Genomic DNA, 16,885 nt, shown 5'->3' on the forward strand with positions numbered 1-16,885 from the left:
TCCCATGGCTCTCTGTCCTCCCTCAGTTCCCTCCCACTATGTATTCCCACTGGGGCTTGCCCCCTGTACATGTCACTGTTTCTAGACAGCTAGGTGTACACTTTGGAAATACCAAAACATACATACTTACAACAAGACCATTTTAATTGAAGTTTACAGTGAGTGAGACTCCATTACCGAGACTCTCCCATAGCAACAGTCAGTAATTTGGAGGTCATACAGCAGTCTCCATTGCTCAGCCATGTGTGTGAACATGATTTCTTATGTAACCAGTGCAGAGCATCCTGATCCAGTTGCATAACAATGGGCTTTGTTTTAAAAGGTGGGAACAAGTTGTTCTAGCTCAAGTCCATATAACAGAAGCAAGCAGTGAGAGTCACACCATTAGACACACTCACTTTCAGTAGAGTTTGGATAGCCTGCTGATCCAAAAGCAGAAAGACAAATCTAGGTGTATTTACAGGCCAGAACCTGCTCCCTTAATCTAAGACTGTGTACCGAGATGCAAAATCCCTGCGGACTGGGAAGAAAATATTATCATAACTGAAATCAGAAATATAAAGATTCAGATCATAAGCTAAAACATTTTCTCCAGGTCCATCAAAATTATTGCAACAGGGGGTCCCACGTCCAATAATATGTTTAGGGAATTTGCAAAATGTTATATTTTCTTGAGCAGCTGCATCCTGACCTTGGTGAACTGATTAGTCAGCAAACATTGGGATTCTATTCACAAGCGTATTCCCAGAATTTTATGATTTATGTTGAAATACATACTTGTTCTGTAAGAGGCTAGGTCAATTGAAGGTTTACATGTTTTAAAAACACACCAGCAACCCATAATAATAATATATGTGGAACTCGGTCTTCATCAGGGGGAATGATTGAAGAGTTCATGGGGCAAGATTTCCCTCTTAAGATAGGCATGGCATGATTTTGGCTTAGCTTCTCCAATAGTAGATCATAGGCTTATCTGGATATGGCTGGGTTCTGTTTGAGGTGGAATAGTGAGCAACAAAATGATGAACTGGATTACAGTCCAGAGAATTTATCAGTGGTTGAGAGTCATTCAAGCAATCGACCCCTAACTTTTTGTTTCCCTCTTTGTGACTCCCTAAGTGTAACGCTTATGCCCAAATGTAGGTTGTGTGTGCACTGTGCAATAGGACTCATGCTGCATCCTACTGATGTGGCCCAAAGGCCTAAACTTGTCTGGAATTGCTTGTGATTCGGCTTGGAGGGGACCTGACAACCTACTCCTAATGGAGCAGGACCAAGGCTGATTTGCAAATGGCTGGTTCCTGTTTGAGGTGATAGATGACACCGCTGGAAATATGCATAGGATGTCTAATGCATCCAAAAATGTTGAAATAATAAAGCTAGAGACGTGTGGATCTGCTTGTTAGACGTTTTGATAATGTTCTAAAATGAACTGCTTTATCCCTTATAGTTCACTCCCCATTTTCCCTGAACTGGGTCACATATGGTGGAGATCTAATAGCTGCTTGCCCTCTCCTTGGCTGATCAGGTCAGTAATGTGCTGACATATTCTCCTTCCTCACAGAACCACGGAGGTGTAGCCTTTGAAATCTCTATTTCTTTATCAAGATAATGTTCACACAGCCTTGCTAAAAGCTGGGCAGTCTGTCCTATGCAGAAAAGACTCGGATATATGAAGCTATATTAATAATAGACCAAGTTGTTGCTACTTTTAATTGAAGATAATAATGGAATGGGAAGTGATAACCCTATCTTCAGGGGACTTGAATGTCTACCCAGAAACTAATCATTCCACCTTTCCATTTTCTTCTTAAAAATAGCTCAAAAATAATTCTCACTGCCCCTACAAAATTTTCATCCAATAAAAAAAGCTTTCTCAAATTTCCACCTTGCATGCCAGTTCCTAAGAGTTAACCTCCAGTTGTGGTGTTGCAAGATCTAAAAAGCAGCCTGAAGTATAGATAATGCTATATTTGTCCAGTGTTTTAGATATATAAAAAATCCAGCTGAGAGGCATACATGTGCGGACATTTCACCATGGGATAAACAGCAATTCACTCTCAAAGCCGATGTTTGCCCCACGGTTATTGCTGTTTCTTTTTTTTTACACAGGGGGTGCCCCTCCATGCCCCCCTAGCCTCTAAACCGTGCCCAAAGGCATTTCACCACCCATAACCACAGCCCAGTTTCATTAAGCACTGCAGCGCAGCCAACAAAATGTCAGTAAGCTTAATAAACGCTGCACAAAGCCGGAATACCGTATGTTGAAGAAAAACAGGCCTACTTGTGAAGTCAGGATTTTGCACACATCGTGGATTCTTTAAACTGAGCTCAGGCTTAACTGCTTCAAGTGCTTCAGAATTATTTTGTTAGTTCCGCTCCTGCTACTGGCTGGAAGTGTCATGGAAAACCAACTCAATAAAGTTGAAGTTCCCCAAAGAATACAGTGTCTATTAATGTGGCTAAGAGAAGGGTGTAAAGAGGTTGTGTGTCATCCGAAACAGAGCTGCGGTGGCTGAGAATAATGGATAGGGACTCTACATAAGCAAACAAGACCAAGGACCAAAGTCCCTGCTGATTCATGACTTATGAAATAATAAGAATATTCAAGCTTCTGTGAAAAAACAGTCACTGCACTGTTTCTGTTCTACTCCACTTCATCCACCGTACCTCTGGTAAGCGACATCCAGAAGCAATTCCTCGTGTTTATGTTGCAACTTCCCTCCTGGACGTCCTCAATTCCTCATACAGTTTCCTGGGAATGAGTACCATGGATCCAGTAAACTCTTCGCCTAGAGGAGAGGGCACTGCAATGTTATCAGCAGTTGTCCTCCAGATTTTTCTCCACTGTTTGCAGTAAGGCTAAATGCTGTGGAACTCTGGCAGCTCCACCTCAATTGTTTCTGAAATTTCTAAGAGGGGATGTGGTGGGTGAGAAGTGTGGAACAATAATCCAAAAATCAGGCTCTTAAACCAAAGTGACCAAACAGCAACAGTGACCTCCAAATCACAATTTTAATGTTCCAAACTTGAAATGATCACTTATTATGACTTTGGAGGTCCTACAGCTGTGGCGCCAACGCGCCTTCCGCTGTAGGGCCACCAAAGCCACAGTGCACCCGCCTGCCAGATTAGGAGTTAAATCCTGGTCTGGCAGGCGGTGCTGTTGTGGTCTGAGGGCTGCTGTCTGTTAGCCCTAAGATGCAGACCGCCGCTGTCAGAGCGCCGACTGCACCTTCCTGAATGGTGTGGCATACATGCCGCACTGTGCAGGAATTAGGGATGCAAATCCAGGTGGGCACAACGTGTGCCCCCCTGCATGCATCCCCAGACCAAGGAGTAGCAGGGGGCCCTATTAGGGACCCCTTTGTTGCCTCTCTGCCACCCTTTTCATGGTGTGCTCACTGCCATGAAAAGGGCAGTTGACAGCCTACGTGTAATATGCTTGTCTGTACCACCAGCATGTTAACAGGTACCTGACCGATGAGCAACCGACTCCGGATCCTGGATCCCTGGCGGACGCAGTGGTCCTGTGGCAGTCTGACCGCCACACTTGTAATACACGAGGCGGGCCCACAGTGTTACGGTGGTCAGACCGCCACCACGAGTATGGTGGTCCTCTGGACCGCTGAACTCATTATAAGGCCTTAGAGCAATGACATTTAATTAGAATTCAACATTTGTTTTTATTGATGACATAAGTTTGATATACAGCTCTTCAGACATTATGTGAAACAAAACTTCAAACATCACAGATATGTAACACATTTGAAAAGAATTTCAGTTTAAGAAAAAAAAACTGATGATATTAAGCGGCTGCTCATGTGAGTATTTTTAGGCTAACACTTTTGTAAAACAACTATTAAAATGCATTTCTTAATCTGATGTTTATAAAAATAGATCGGATTGAATTGAGTCACAAATATGGTTTTTCCATACGTAAAGTTTAATGAAAGGTATCAAGTAATGAAAATTATACTCAGTGTAATTAATACCACTCTAAATATAACTCATCAGTGCAGTTGTTGCCAGTTCATCCCACATATGTCTCTCTCGTGGGTGAACACCTCATCACTCAGCTTCTCTTTCGTTTTTTCCTGTTCATAAAGGAGACCTAAATCAAACGGCCTATTCCATATTCCCATGTCACTCTGTCTCGACTAATTATGCAATTATTATTGCCAAATGTACTTTCTTTTATTTTAATTTCAATAAAAACTACTTAGACTGAAACACATCAAATACTCGCTGCTAAAATTATATTTCACTCAATAATTGCTTAATATACAAAATAAAAATGTGAAAATGTGCTTGTCATAATCATTTAGCACACATCATATAATGTTAATGTTTCCTAAGACTAAGGCGGTTCTGAATGTAGGATACATTTATTTTTCCTATTTGTTCTCTTATGAAGGTTCAAGACTTGATTTCACAAATCCGCCAGGTTTTTATAATAACCTTAGAGGAGCTCACATGGATGGATGCAGAAACTAAATTAAAGGCAGAACAGAAGGTTTGTATTGATTGCAAATGTGTATTATTGTCATAATTATCTCTAATATGTATTTAGCTAGTTGGAGGTTTTTTATAGTTGCTGTCAGTCCACTGTAAAATGATGTCCGTAGCTACCTGCAAGTTTTAGTAGGGATTGTTTGAACATTCAGGGATTCTTGGTAACATTGAAAAGCAAAGAAGTGTCAATTGTTATTCTTGAAATTAAGAACTGGTGCGCCTAACATTGAAGGTGCCAGATCAATATGCATGCACGCGCTCTGTGTTTTTTCTCTATGTGCATTAACCCCTTCACCGCGGCACGAATTCCGCCGCAGCGCTGGGGGGGTTTGGGGGCAGCGCGGCGCCGCCATGCTCATGACGGATCCACGCCGTCATGAGTCACGGGCGAGCTGTGCTCATGACGGAGTGGTTCCGTCATGACTCCGCCCACTCGCGCTAATCGCCCGCACAGGCGGGGAATCAGCGCCGCGTGGGCGGAGCGGCCGCCAACGGCCACAGCATGATGGAACCACTCCGGAGCACACGGCACCCGTGGATCATGACGGAGTGGTTCCGTCATGAGCAGCGATGCGGTTAATAAGTATATTAGGGCCAATTCCAAACATGGCATTGGTGCCCCCATTTACTTTTAAATCCCGGGGTAGCTTGGCATATAGTGCAATCAGGCGGTGCTAGAAGGGCTGTCCTGAAAGGTCAGTGTGTGGGCCGTCTTTTTGGCTGTTTGTGGGCCTGTTTTCTGATCTGGTGGGGCACATTTTGACTGTTGATTTCCCTGATATTGATAAAGCATTGTCTGCAATAATCTCAAATCCATACAGTCTCCCATACTTCGCAAATGACTGATACAGCGTGTCTTTACAAATGCCATACTACCCAAATTTGCAAGCATGGACCACTATAGCTATCAAAGTAACTAATGGGGTCATTCTATTTTGGGGTCCTGGCCTATTTTCTGTCCCAGTCCAACCCTGTGTAGGTCTTCGTCTTTGATGAGAACTTCTTAATAGGTAAGTGTTAGCGCTATTAGGTGCAGTGGTGGGTTTTCTAAAAACTCTTTGACAAACTCGTAATGAAAATAGTGATTTTGCATCTTCAAGTTTACGACCTGACATGGGTGCAGATTCACAATTTTCAATTATTCACAAAACTATCCAGACCGCAGTGGGCCTGAACTTTTGACTTTGTCCCCGTCTACTGCGACCAGATATCCACAGTTGGCGCATGTGCTTTTTTTGGTAATATATTCACTGAAATCTTTAAAATTAAATATTTCCAGTTCTCCTGATTGGAGTTTTGTCATTTTGGTCTTGTTTTATCAAAATGTACTCTAAGTTTCTAATTTGGTGTGGGAGTTTTCGTGAGCTGTGTTTTCATGTTATTGCTGTTTGAGGTACTGCACAGTGTTCTCTGAAAGGCTCCAAAATTACCAACACTCTACTGTCTCCCTCTAGAATGAGAGCGGCATCTGGGAGACTGAAAGCCCCATGATGCCTCCTCCACAGTTTGAGTTAAAAGAGCATGGAGAGCACAGCATTAGGACGAGAGGCGCACACAAAATTGTGTAACTTCTCTGTCTATCAAGTCTACAGGGTGCACCAATGGAGAATATGAGCAGGCAGGCGGCAAACAAGCGAGTTAAATATAACATCAGTTTCTGATTGCAAGCCTTCCGCTGCAAATAAGGGTGGCACTGAGAGTCTAAATGATGAGGTACAAGGATTTGTGGTTGAACACCATTTACCCTAGAAATTGTCTTTTTTTTTTACATACCACATCTTATACTCTAGTTGGGACTCTTGAGTATATTGTCGCAATATTTATATCTATGGATAGTTTTTCTTTCATTGAATAATATATTTGTATAGAATAATTTTAGAGAGCATGTCAGTGTAGTGCTGGAGAGCGGAGAGAGCACAGTTTCAGGTGGGGAGAGGAAGGGACGACACAGGGGGTGGTAGGGGTAGGTAGCAGGGGACCTTTTATAACCTTTGGGAGGGGAAGCCATGTTATGTCTGGCTCTGCGTTATTCCTCTGGCCCTGCTTATATGTTGAAAGTAGGAGCAGATGATTTGAGGGGAGGCATGCATAACATAAAATTAGACATGGACAAAACGTGACTAAGAGTGATGATTTTCACCTCAGGGTTCTGAGTGATATCATTGACAGCACCCTGCTCTTGTTGTTTGAAGATGCTGAGTACCCATCAATGTAAAACAGCCCCAATGTTCAATGTTATCCACCTAAATTCTTAATAATAAAAATAATAATATCATATTGACCTCTCACCTTTGATATCCATGAAAAGGGTGGCAACACAAGCTGTAAAGATGAGCTACTAACCTCATCTAGGCATTGGGGTTCCAAGACACACAAAGGGCAGAGATTAACAATATTTGGGGTGGGGAAACATCAATTACAATGCAGACATTACAACGAAGTGCCTTTACAATGCAGTCAGTACCACGACTGTGACTGTGACATTACAACGACGTCCATTCCAATGCAAATCATTACAATGACTTGCTTTAGGGAACGCAGTGTTGGATTTTAAGTCCAACACCTTCTTTACTGATACACCGATTTGGAATAGACATTGACGGGCACATGCATCAAGCTAGGCAATTACGATTCCTTAATAGTGATTATTAAGGTATCGCTATTAAGGAATCGCAATTGCCTATGCATGTAGGTTTTGCAAAAATATTTGCGATTCCTACACATTCCTTAACTACGAATCCCAAATTGCGATTCGCAATTAAGGAATGCCTTCCCATTCATTCCTATGGGCCCACAGGCCCATAGGAATGAATGGGAAGCCATTCGCAATTTGCGAGTACCAAATAGGTACTCGCAAATTGCAAATGCAATTTGAAGGGTGCTAGGGGGCCTTAAAGGCCACCCTGCTGCACCCCCAAATTTGGCATGTATGCTCAGGTGGCGCACACATATGCCCTAACGGCATATGTGTGCACCATATGGCACTTTGAAAAATGCACTTTTGTGCATTTCTCAACGTATTTGCTAATTACTATCAACTTGCAGTTGATGGTAATTAGCGTTTCCTAAATGCGAAGTCGCATTTACGAAAGGCTTTGATGCATCCCAAATAGGGAATCACAATTTGCGATTCCCTAAAAGCATTCGCAATTTAGGTAATCGCAAAATTTGCGATTACCCATATTGCGAATGGGTTTTGGGTTTGATGCATCGGGAATAGCATTTTACCGACCGCAAACGGCCAGATTCTGCGAATCGGCCCGTTTGAGGCCGGTAAAATGCTTGATGCATGTGCCGGTTAAACTATTCCAAAGTCCTGCGCTTTCCTAAAGCAAGTCGTTGTAATGACTTGCGTTGTAATGGAACGTGTGGTAACGACACAGTTGTGGTATTGACTGCGTTGTTAAGCCACGCATTGTTTTGGCATGCGTGGTAACAAGCTATTCATGTGCATCGTGCTTTCATTTTACCCCAGTATGCAAGAGGAATTAGTGACTGAGAGTGCCCAGCACCTCATCTAGGCATTGGGGTTCCACGACACACAAAGGGCAGAGATTAACAATATTTGGGGTGGGGAAACATCAATTACAATGCAGACATTACATCGAAGTGCCTTTACAATGCAGTCAGTACCACGACTGTGACTGTGACATTACAACGACGTCCATTCCAACGCAAATCATTACAATGACTTGCTTTAGGGAATGCAGTGTTGGATTTTAAGTCCAACACCTTCTTTACTGATACACCGACTGGATTTGGAATAGACATTTACGGGCACATGCATCAAGCTAGGCAATTACGATTCCTTAATAGTGATTATTAAGGAATCGCTATTAAGAATTCGCAATTGCCTCTGCATGTAGGTTTTGCAAAAATATTTGCGATTCCTACACATTCCTTATTTGCGAATCCCAAATTGCGATTCGCAATTAAGGAATGCCTTCCCATTCATTCCTATGGGCCCACAGGCCCATAGGAATGAATGGGACGCCATTCGCAATTTGTGAGTACCAAATAGGTACTCGCAAATTGCAAATGCAATTTGAAGGGTGCTAGGGGGCCTTAAAGGCCACCCTGCTGCACCCCCAAATTTGGCATGTATGCTCAGGTGGCGCACACATATGCCCTAAGGGCATATGTGTGCGCCATATGGCACTTTGAAAAATGCACTTTTGTGCATTTTTCAACGTATTTGCAAATTACTATCAACTTGCAGTCGATGGTAATTAGCGTTTCCTAAATGCGAAGTCGCATTTACGAAAGGCTTTGATGCATCCCAAATAGGGAATCACAATTTGCGATTCCCTAAAAGCATTCGCAATTTAGGTAATCGCAAAATTAGCTATTACCTATATTGCGAATGGGTTTTGGGTTTGATGCATCGGGAATGGCATTTTACCGGCCGCAAATGGCCACGATTCTGCGAATCGGCCCGTTTGTGGCCGGTAAAATGCTTGATGCATGTGCCGGTTAAACTATTCCAAAGTCCTGCGCTATCCTAAAGCAAGTCGTTGCAATTACTTGCGTTGTAATGGAACGTGTGGTAACGACACAGTTGTGGTATTGACGGCGTTGTTAAGCCACGCATTGTTTTGTCATGCGTGGTAACAAGGTATTCATGTGCATCGTGCTTTCATTTTACCCCAGTATGCAAGAGGAATTAGTGACTGAGAGTGCCCAGCACATCAACCTCAGTAAATCATGTGTGGGTTAATCTTGAGGCAAACTTGTTCAACCACAAGTGCATTTGTACATTCCAACCTCTCACATCTTGAGGCAATTACGCTTGCGGTAAGGACAGTTTAATCTGCAATTTTCACTAGTCAAACTGTTGGAGTAATTTGATTTCTTTTTCTAGTAAAACAAACATATCTTAGTGCGTCTAATGTTCTGCTGCAAAGTCGTGAACAGCACTCAATGCTCACAAATCTCTGTTTGATTATTGTGTAACTTGCCCAATTTGAAATGTACTTTTTGTTTCCAGGCTACAGCAATTAAAGAGAGGATTGGCTTTCCCACTGACATCACAAATGATACAAAGTTGAACAATGAATACAAAGATGTAAGTGCCAACACGGTATTATGGAGCCAATGCTGCATTAGAGCTAAGCATAGAGACAAACGTAAATATAAAGCATTAAAAATCCTTTTAGTGTCAAAGCCAAAGGATGTTGTGATTTGAGCATGTTGAATCAAGGCTGCATAATATGCACCACCTAGGATCTGATAATGATCTAAATAATACAATTCTACCCCCACCCAAATAAACCCTTGTTTTAACTAAGGTTGGCATTATGAGCCATGTGATAAAACGTTTCACCCTTGCACTTTTTTACAGGCACTTAATGGCAGGCCTAACGTGCTGAAATTTACTGGGGGAAAATGCTTAGTAAATATCAGGACGTGTATTTTGTAGCAGAAAGCAACATATTCGACATTGTATGTGCCTATTGGGGGTCAAAAACTTATAATTATTGCGTCTGTTTAATTCCGAGGCCCCGAGTATTGTTTTTTAAAGGCTGTAATGAACATGTCACTGCACCCTGTGGGACACTTGTTTTCAGGGTCTCAGGCTGCAGTTGTCTCACCAAAACCGAAACCTCGTGTAATCTCCATTGCTTAGAATGGGGGGAGGGGGTAAAATACAACCAAGCACAACTGCAGAGTGTGGTAGCATTTACTCCCTCAGCGAGTTTACCACCACAGAGGAATATGGACCTCCGGATCCCTTCGGATTTACTTTTCTAGACAGCCTGAGTCAGCATTTTTTTCTGTCTCTGTTAGAAATTGTAAATTGCGTGGTGGTGGGGCAGCATCTTTTAGTAAAACGAACATGTAAAATAAGTTTAAATGTAAGGAAGCCCTAAAATTTAACTATAATAATAAAACTATTAAAAAAAACTTACATTTTGCTCCTGCCTGCTCGTTGTCGGCAACTTATCCATTCTACAAGTACTCATTTCTGAAAACAAATATGTTTTCTTGCTTTTCTTTTTAGCTGAACTACAAAGCAGAGGAATACTTCGAAAACATTCTTCAGTGCACAGACTTTGGCCAGAAGAAACAGCTTAAAAAGCTCAGGGAAAAAGTGGACAAGGAGGAGTAGGTTTTAAAGATTTTTATATTTCTTCTGATTATTCTTCCTTCAGTCATGTCACAATGTTTCCAATTAGGAACAACTTGATGAACGAGGTGAATGTGTTAATATTCTTTTTCGAATTTTGGGTGTCCTCATATTTCAGGAGGCAGAATGACCTGAAAGAAATTGGATTACATTTCAGCCACATTATTTTTCAGCTACTGACCCAAGATAATGCAATTTATTTATTTTGTTGTCATTAGCACCTGTACTTCACAATTAGTGCAATGATAATATTGGTTTAACCCTGAGGTGAAAGTTTCGTATTTTTATCTGTTTTTGAGTTTCACGTCTCATTTATCCCTCAATACAAATTTGGTTCTAATGCCAACGTGGTGTCGCAAGAAATGCGGTAATGCCACACCCTCTAGGTTTTCCATGAGCATGTTTCTAATAATGAGTGGAATGGTGCACCCGGAAATATGGCAGTCCACAGAGATCACATATATGTTTAAAATATATTTATTCTTTATTTAATCGGTATCCATAAAAAAAAAAAATCATACAAAAGAACATCCAGCCAATGCATTTCGTTCCAACAGGTTTTGAGCTTTGTCAGGGCTCAAATGTATTAAAGTTCTTTAAACTCCTGGTGCAGAAAATTTTTATTTAGAAATCTAGCAAAAATAATTTTAGATTTTATAGGATAAGTATTAACATCAGATAGACCTCATAGTCATGGATAGAGTCCATCCAGGCACAATATTAGTCCTGTCACATAATATTCTGAGATGATTCTCTCCAAGATGACACCTTAATGTGTATCATGTTTCAGGTGCCAAATTTTTCGTAAACCCAGGTGAAATATTTCCATAGAAAACTGCCTGGAATGTGGTAAAAGATTTATAAAATTGGTGGTGAAACTCCTATTTCCATGGCAATCACTGAAATCCTCTAATAGTGTGGCAATTTTGCATCCCTGCAGAACTAAAAGCCAATTATAAGTAATTGCTTGTGCCCAATTATCGATGCAGTTGCTAGAAGCACTCCTAATGTAGCCTTGATAGAAGAAGGACAGTAAAACAAGAGAATACAGGAAATCGAGATTGCATACTTTATACCTTTCATCACTGATTAATAAAATCCTCTGCATCAAGAATAGCATCATATTCTTTATTACCGTAGTAGTTTCTCTCTTATAGAATGGCCATGTGCTTCCAGCGGTCAATAACTACGAGCACTGCCCAGGGTATAGTTGGTCATATTTATGCAGGTGGACGGCATGGGTACAAGTAGTCTTGGTGGGACATGTTGGGGCTTGCCAGGAAAGTACCAGGTTATCTAGGTCATAACATGGAAAGTGGCCCAAGATCCCTCATTCAGCTCTTTACAACAACCCTAAACATAAAATAAAATAAAATAATTGGGGAGGAAAACAACCCGGCCTAAGAACAACAGATCCATATCCTCTTAAGGCTTCAGTGGAGCTACATGCATAAATATGACAACTAGGTGAGGAAACAATCCATTTTACTTCCTACCCAAAATCTGATGCATTTTTCTGTAAATTTTTTCTGCCAATGTTTTTCCTCTTAGTGGAAAAATGCCTCTTTCAAGGTGAGCAAATATTTATGTAATGGGAGCCTCTAATATTTAATGAAATGTCCTCCCTTTCTGCCACCATTCCTCTATCAGGGGTCATTTTTTAATGAAAATAATAGAACCAAATGATTTCCCATTTTGAATCACCTGACATGTGTAACCAATCTAGGAAAAATGGGCCATATTCATATATTTTAAATACCTTTAAAAAAAAAACAGGATAGAAACCCTCTTGAACTCTAATATTTGCATCCGGGACATGCATAGGTAATCAAATCTTTTTGAGTTTTCACAACTCTCAGTTATCTGGAACTAAAGGCCTGATTATGATCTTGGCGGACAGGGTTACTCCATCAGAAACGTGACGAATATCCCGTCCACCAAATTACAGTTCCATTATATCCTATGGAGCTTGTAATATGGCATACAGGATATCAATCACGTTTGCCCCTAAGGGCCTGATTACAATCTTGTTGGATGGAATAATCCATCACAAACGTGAGAGAAATCCCGTCCATTAAATTACAATTCCATTATATCCAATGAAACTTGTAATATGGCGGATGGGATATCCGTGGCACTTGTGATGGAGTATCCCATCCGCCAAGATCGTAATTAGGCCTTCGTTTCTTCTTTACTGGATATACAGATAAACTGGTAAAGAAAAGTTGGAAAGATAGTAAAACTGAATTTTATGTCTGTGCCTACTGGAATTATGCGATTATGCAACTTCAACACTTGTCACGTTTTACCATATAATCCACCATCAGATTTACGAAGGAAAGCCGCTGCAGAGGTTTTCTTTAAAGTCATTGTCAAGCAGCGGTGGCAGTCGCCTCCACCGCTAGCACTTTAAAAAAAGTGAAAAGTAACACAATAATATCACGGGTTTAGAAACTGTTTTATTATCGTTTTATTTAGCTGGTGCCGAGGCTTGGGGGCGGGGCCAGTGTGGTGACAGGATGGAGGGGGAGTGTTTTGCACTGCCTTCACACTGCACATGTAGGTTTGGCCGGCCGGCTCAGCCTGGCAAAACCCACATGCGCAGTAAAGCTCACTCCAACCCAGCTGCATTGCTGGGTTGGAGAGAGAGCAGGCCAGTCTGTCCTGGAGTGCTCAGGCTAATCCTGACGCTACTTTCGCATGACGGCAGCTTCAGGATTAGCGACAGGGCAGGCTGGAAGCCTGTGCCTGCCTACGAGCACAACACAATGCTGGAGGGCAGCAAGTAAGTTTTGTTTTATTTTTTTTTCTGTTTATGTCCATCGTCCCTCGTTCCCCCGCCCCTTCTCTTACCCCCAATATGAGCCGCTCCTGTTGTCAATTGGTATGTTCAGCGGTGTTAAACTGGTATGAGGTGAAACTCTTGGCCTGATACCGGTTGATGAACCAGGAAAGGATTTTTGTCTGCATCATGACAACAATCGTTGCATGCTCACAAGTTGAAAGTCGTGATTCCTTGTTTACCATCAACATATTTTGAATCATGATTAATGGCACACCAGTTGCATTGTTCTCAGAGCAAAACTTATTTGAAGCGAGCACCCAGGCTACAGACAAAAGCACAAATAATGTATTTCTTTTTTGAAGTTCTGATGTATTGAATCTGTTCTGCAGGGCTTCTTTTCATGGGAACAGTTGGTTCCAAAGCCCCAACTGCTCGCCCAGCAGAAAGCCCAAAGACGAATACTAGTACTAAAATAATTATACCTGACACAGAATGAAGGAGGCCCGCCTTTTGTTACAGGGTGTTAACCCAACAGAAAGCAAGTTTAAATGTACACACTTTTTGGAGCAGAAGGGGCATGTTTAATAAAACAGTGTTCCTGATCCTCCATTGAAGACAAAATTATTATATGTTGAGGTGTAATCATTTGAAAAGAATAGGATGGCATCTGACCAGTATGTATACTTCTCTTGCAATAGAAATCTTGTTTTCGTGTGCATAACATCTGGGATTCCTGTTGTATCAATGGGTTTCAAAACAACCAAATAGTGAGATAATACTGTCACACAGTGCACTGTAGAATGATGTATAGATAGCCTTGTTTTATTGAATAATTTATGCAAGACAATTTAATCCTCCACTGATCCTTAATTCAAGTTTCCTTGTTTAAACCTTAATGTGAGTTGTAGTGATTCCAAAGCCAGACAAAATATTTAAGAGGGAACCATCTGCAATTCCCTCTAACTAGACATCCCCCAGAAACTAATATTTAAGCACACAACATTAAACTACTTGGATACATACAAGAAAGAATATTTGGAGCCTTGTATCACCCATTCGGAGCCGATTTGATTATCTGGTAGTGAAGAATACACATACGTTCATATTCTATCGCCTCCTTCAAACATGTGCTTTAGTGTGCTTTCTAACATTACTTACTCCCAAGGGAACACCTTATCAAATGATCTCTGACATTAAAAGAAATAGGAAGCAAGGCACAGAAATCTGCTTTTGTTGCTCCTTAGTGCTTTCAGAGTTGTGGTTAGTAGCCAAAATGTTTCTTCAGCCCTGTATAAAATATGCTGATTGATTGATAAGATCTCTAATTGAAGTGCTGTGCGTTTTGGGCAAGACATAACATTATCAGCTATTAGAGCATTTAATAGAGTACTTGTAAAGGAAAAAATCATTAACAATATTTTGCCTCCTTCTTATATCCCTCGCCTGGGCTAGCAAGCAACCCCGAGTAGTTTGGGAAATACTTACGCACCCCTTCTGTCAAGGGTACCTGAGCACACCCAACTTACACCTGTATGCACTCTGTGTCCAAGTTCAATACCAACACTACTGACTACCCTATAAACTTTCAGCCCACATAGTCGTGGAATTGGATGTCGCCTCCCTTTGGCTGTTAACTGCTGCACTATACCAGTGTTACAAAACTCCGCGCAATCTGGTCGACATAGTGGAGTGCCTACGGTGGGTGTTGGATGGCATGCGCCGCCGTGCTAAACTCACGGTTTTATATGCTCTATTCATTCCGCTGGCTCGGATTCCACTAATCCCTGCACTACAAGCTACTGTCACCAGAAAACGTGCGCATCAGAGGCACCTGTTCACCTATCCAGACTTATACCCGGAAGGCCATTTTCTTCTTCCTTTCTTCCTCATCGATTCCTCCGGAACCACTGTACTGGATGCTATGCTTTACCAGCAGCTGCACACCACATGCCGGACATTTCACGCCTCTTTCCCCCGAGGTGCCACCACAGCTGCATGATGATGAACATATTGCTTACTACACCCTCCCCATGCAAAGTAATCACCAGACTGTACAATATTATGCAAGACGCTGCGCCTATTCACACCCTTAATGCTCACACAATCTGGGAATGTGACATGGGCACCCCCATAACAGAGGAACAGTGGAAATACTGTCGCAAATGTTTGTATGATAGAGGCACAACTGGATAAACCACGTGTGCCTCTACCATGAAGCCTAATCCACAAATGCTTCTTGACCATGCATTCCTTTACCAATCATCCCTTTCCCACGTAATTTTGTGGTAAAGTCATAAATGGTAAAGGGGTATGTGTGGCTAAGGTAGCGACCCCTGTCCCCGGCCGTAAGCTACAAACTCCCCCCACTACTTTCCCCACCGTGAGGTCGAAATACCCCTACCTCCTCCCAACCCCCATGCTGTCCCTAGCCCTTAAAAACTACCTCAACCCCCTCCCACTTCCTTGCGCTGTCCCTACAACTACTCCAACTCCTTCCACTGTCCTTAGGCAAACCCCTATTTTAAAAAACGACCCTGATCCCCCAACCCAAAAAACTATCCCACCCTCCCCTAAACCCTAAAAACGACCCGATTGCCCATTCCCCTCCCCCGCCCTGAAGCCTAAAATCCTGTCCCTTAACCTGACCCAGCCCTAAAAACTACCCCACCCTCCCCTAAGCCCTAAATACTACCCTGACTAACCCTTCCTGTCAAGGTACAGACAGGTTACTCACTAACCTTAGAGGCCGGATACAGCAGGAGCGATCCTTGTAGCTAGTTACCCTATCCCCAAGATGGAATCGCCTACGAGCAATCATATACCACTCAACGAGCAACACCACCACCGGGGAAAAGGGAAAAGAAAACAGGGAGTGGGAAGGAAAGATGCGGCTGCACGACTCCCTCCAGAAGGCTGGCCTAGAGCTGGTAGCTTCACTCAGGCTATCTAACCCTGTGTCACTGCAGGAAGAGAAAAAACACACCACGTTGTAGTATACCCTCTATACATACATAATGCGTAGAAACATATACATATACATAGACTTAAAGTCGTGAACACTCACTTGTATACAACTCATGACCTGTCATGTTGCAGCCCAAACAAAATAAGTAGCCCAGGTAATTCCAACGCTCCTAAAGCCCCCTACACCGGTACTTATCTCAGTGGTTGTCCTCACAGGAGTTTGCAGTGTTCTTGGCAGCAGAGAGGAATTCACTGGCGTCGCTCACCGAGCCTTTCAAGCGGCTCCAAGCGTATGAAAAGGGTGATGGAGCGGAAATAATAACTCTTCGCAAGTCGGGTCTCTCTACGAGCCTTTCAAGCAGCTCCAAGCGTCAAAGGATGCTAGGTCTCGGCAGTGAACAAACAGTCGCACAGGAGGTGCCGAGATTGGAGTCCTCACGGCGGCTCTGCGCGCTGTGCTCACGTCGCTACGTTCTCCGGCGCAATGCTCCATG

The 16,885-nt window shown here is 42.4% G+C and overlaps 1 protein-coding gene across 3 annotated transcripts in view; it reads left to right on the plus strand.

Annotated features, from left to right (window-relative positions):
* Positions 1-16,885, plus strand: part of MME (membrane metalloendopeptidase) — a 523,853-nt gene that overhangs the window by 411,805 nt on the left and 95,163 nt on the right. For all 3 annotated transcript variants that reach the window (XM_085634818.1, XM_085634819.1, XM_085634817.1), the window contains exons 14-16: positions 4,418-4,516; positions 9,503-9,580; positions 10,517-10,620. In XM_085634818.1, the coding sequence (XP_085490944.1) occupies positions 4,418-4,516; positions 9,503-9,580; positions 10,517-10,620 (281 nt within the window). The remainder of the gene's footprint in view (positions 1-4,417; positions 4,517-9,502; positions 9,581-10,516; positions 10,621-16,885) is intronic.

This window comes from Triturus cristatus, chromosome 11, assembly GCF_964204655.1.
Source record: "Triturus cristatus chromosome 11, aTriCri1.1, whole genome shotgun sequence".
In the NCBI taxonomy this organism is placed as follows: domain Eukaryota; kingdom Metazoa; phylum Chordata; class Amphibia; order Caudata; family Salamandridae; genus Triturus; species Triturus cristatus.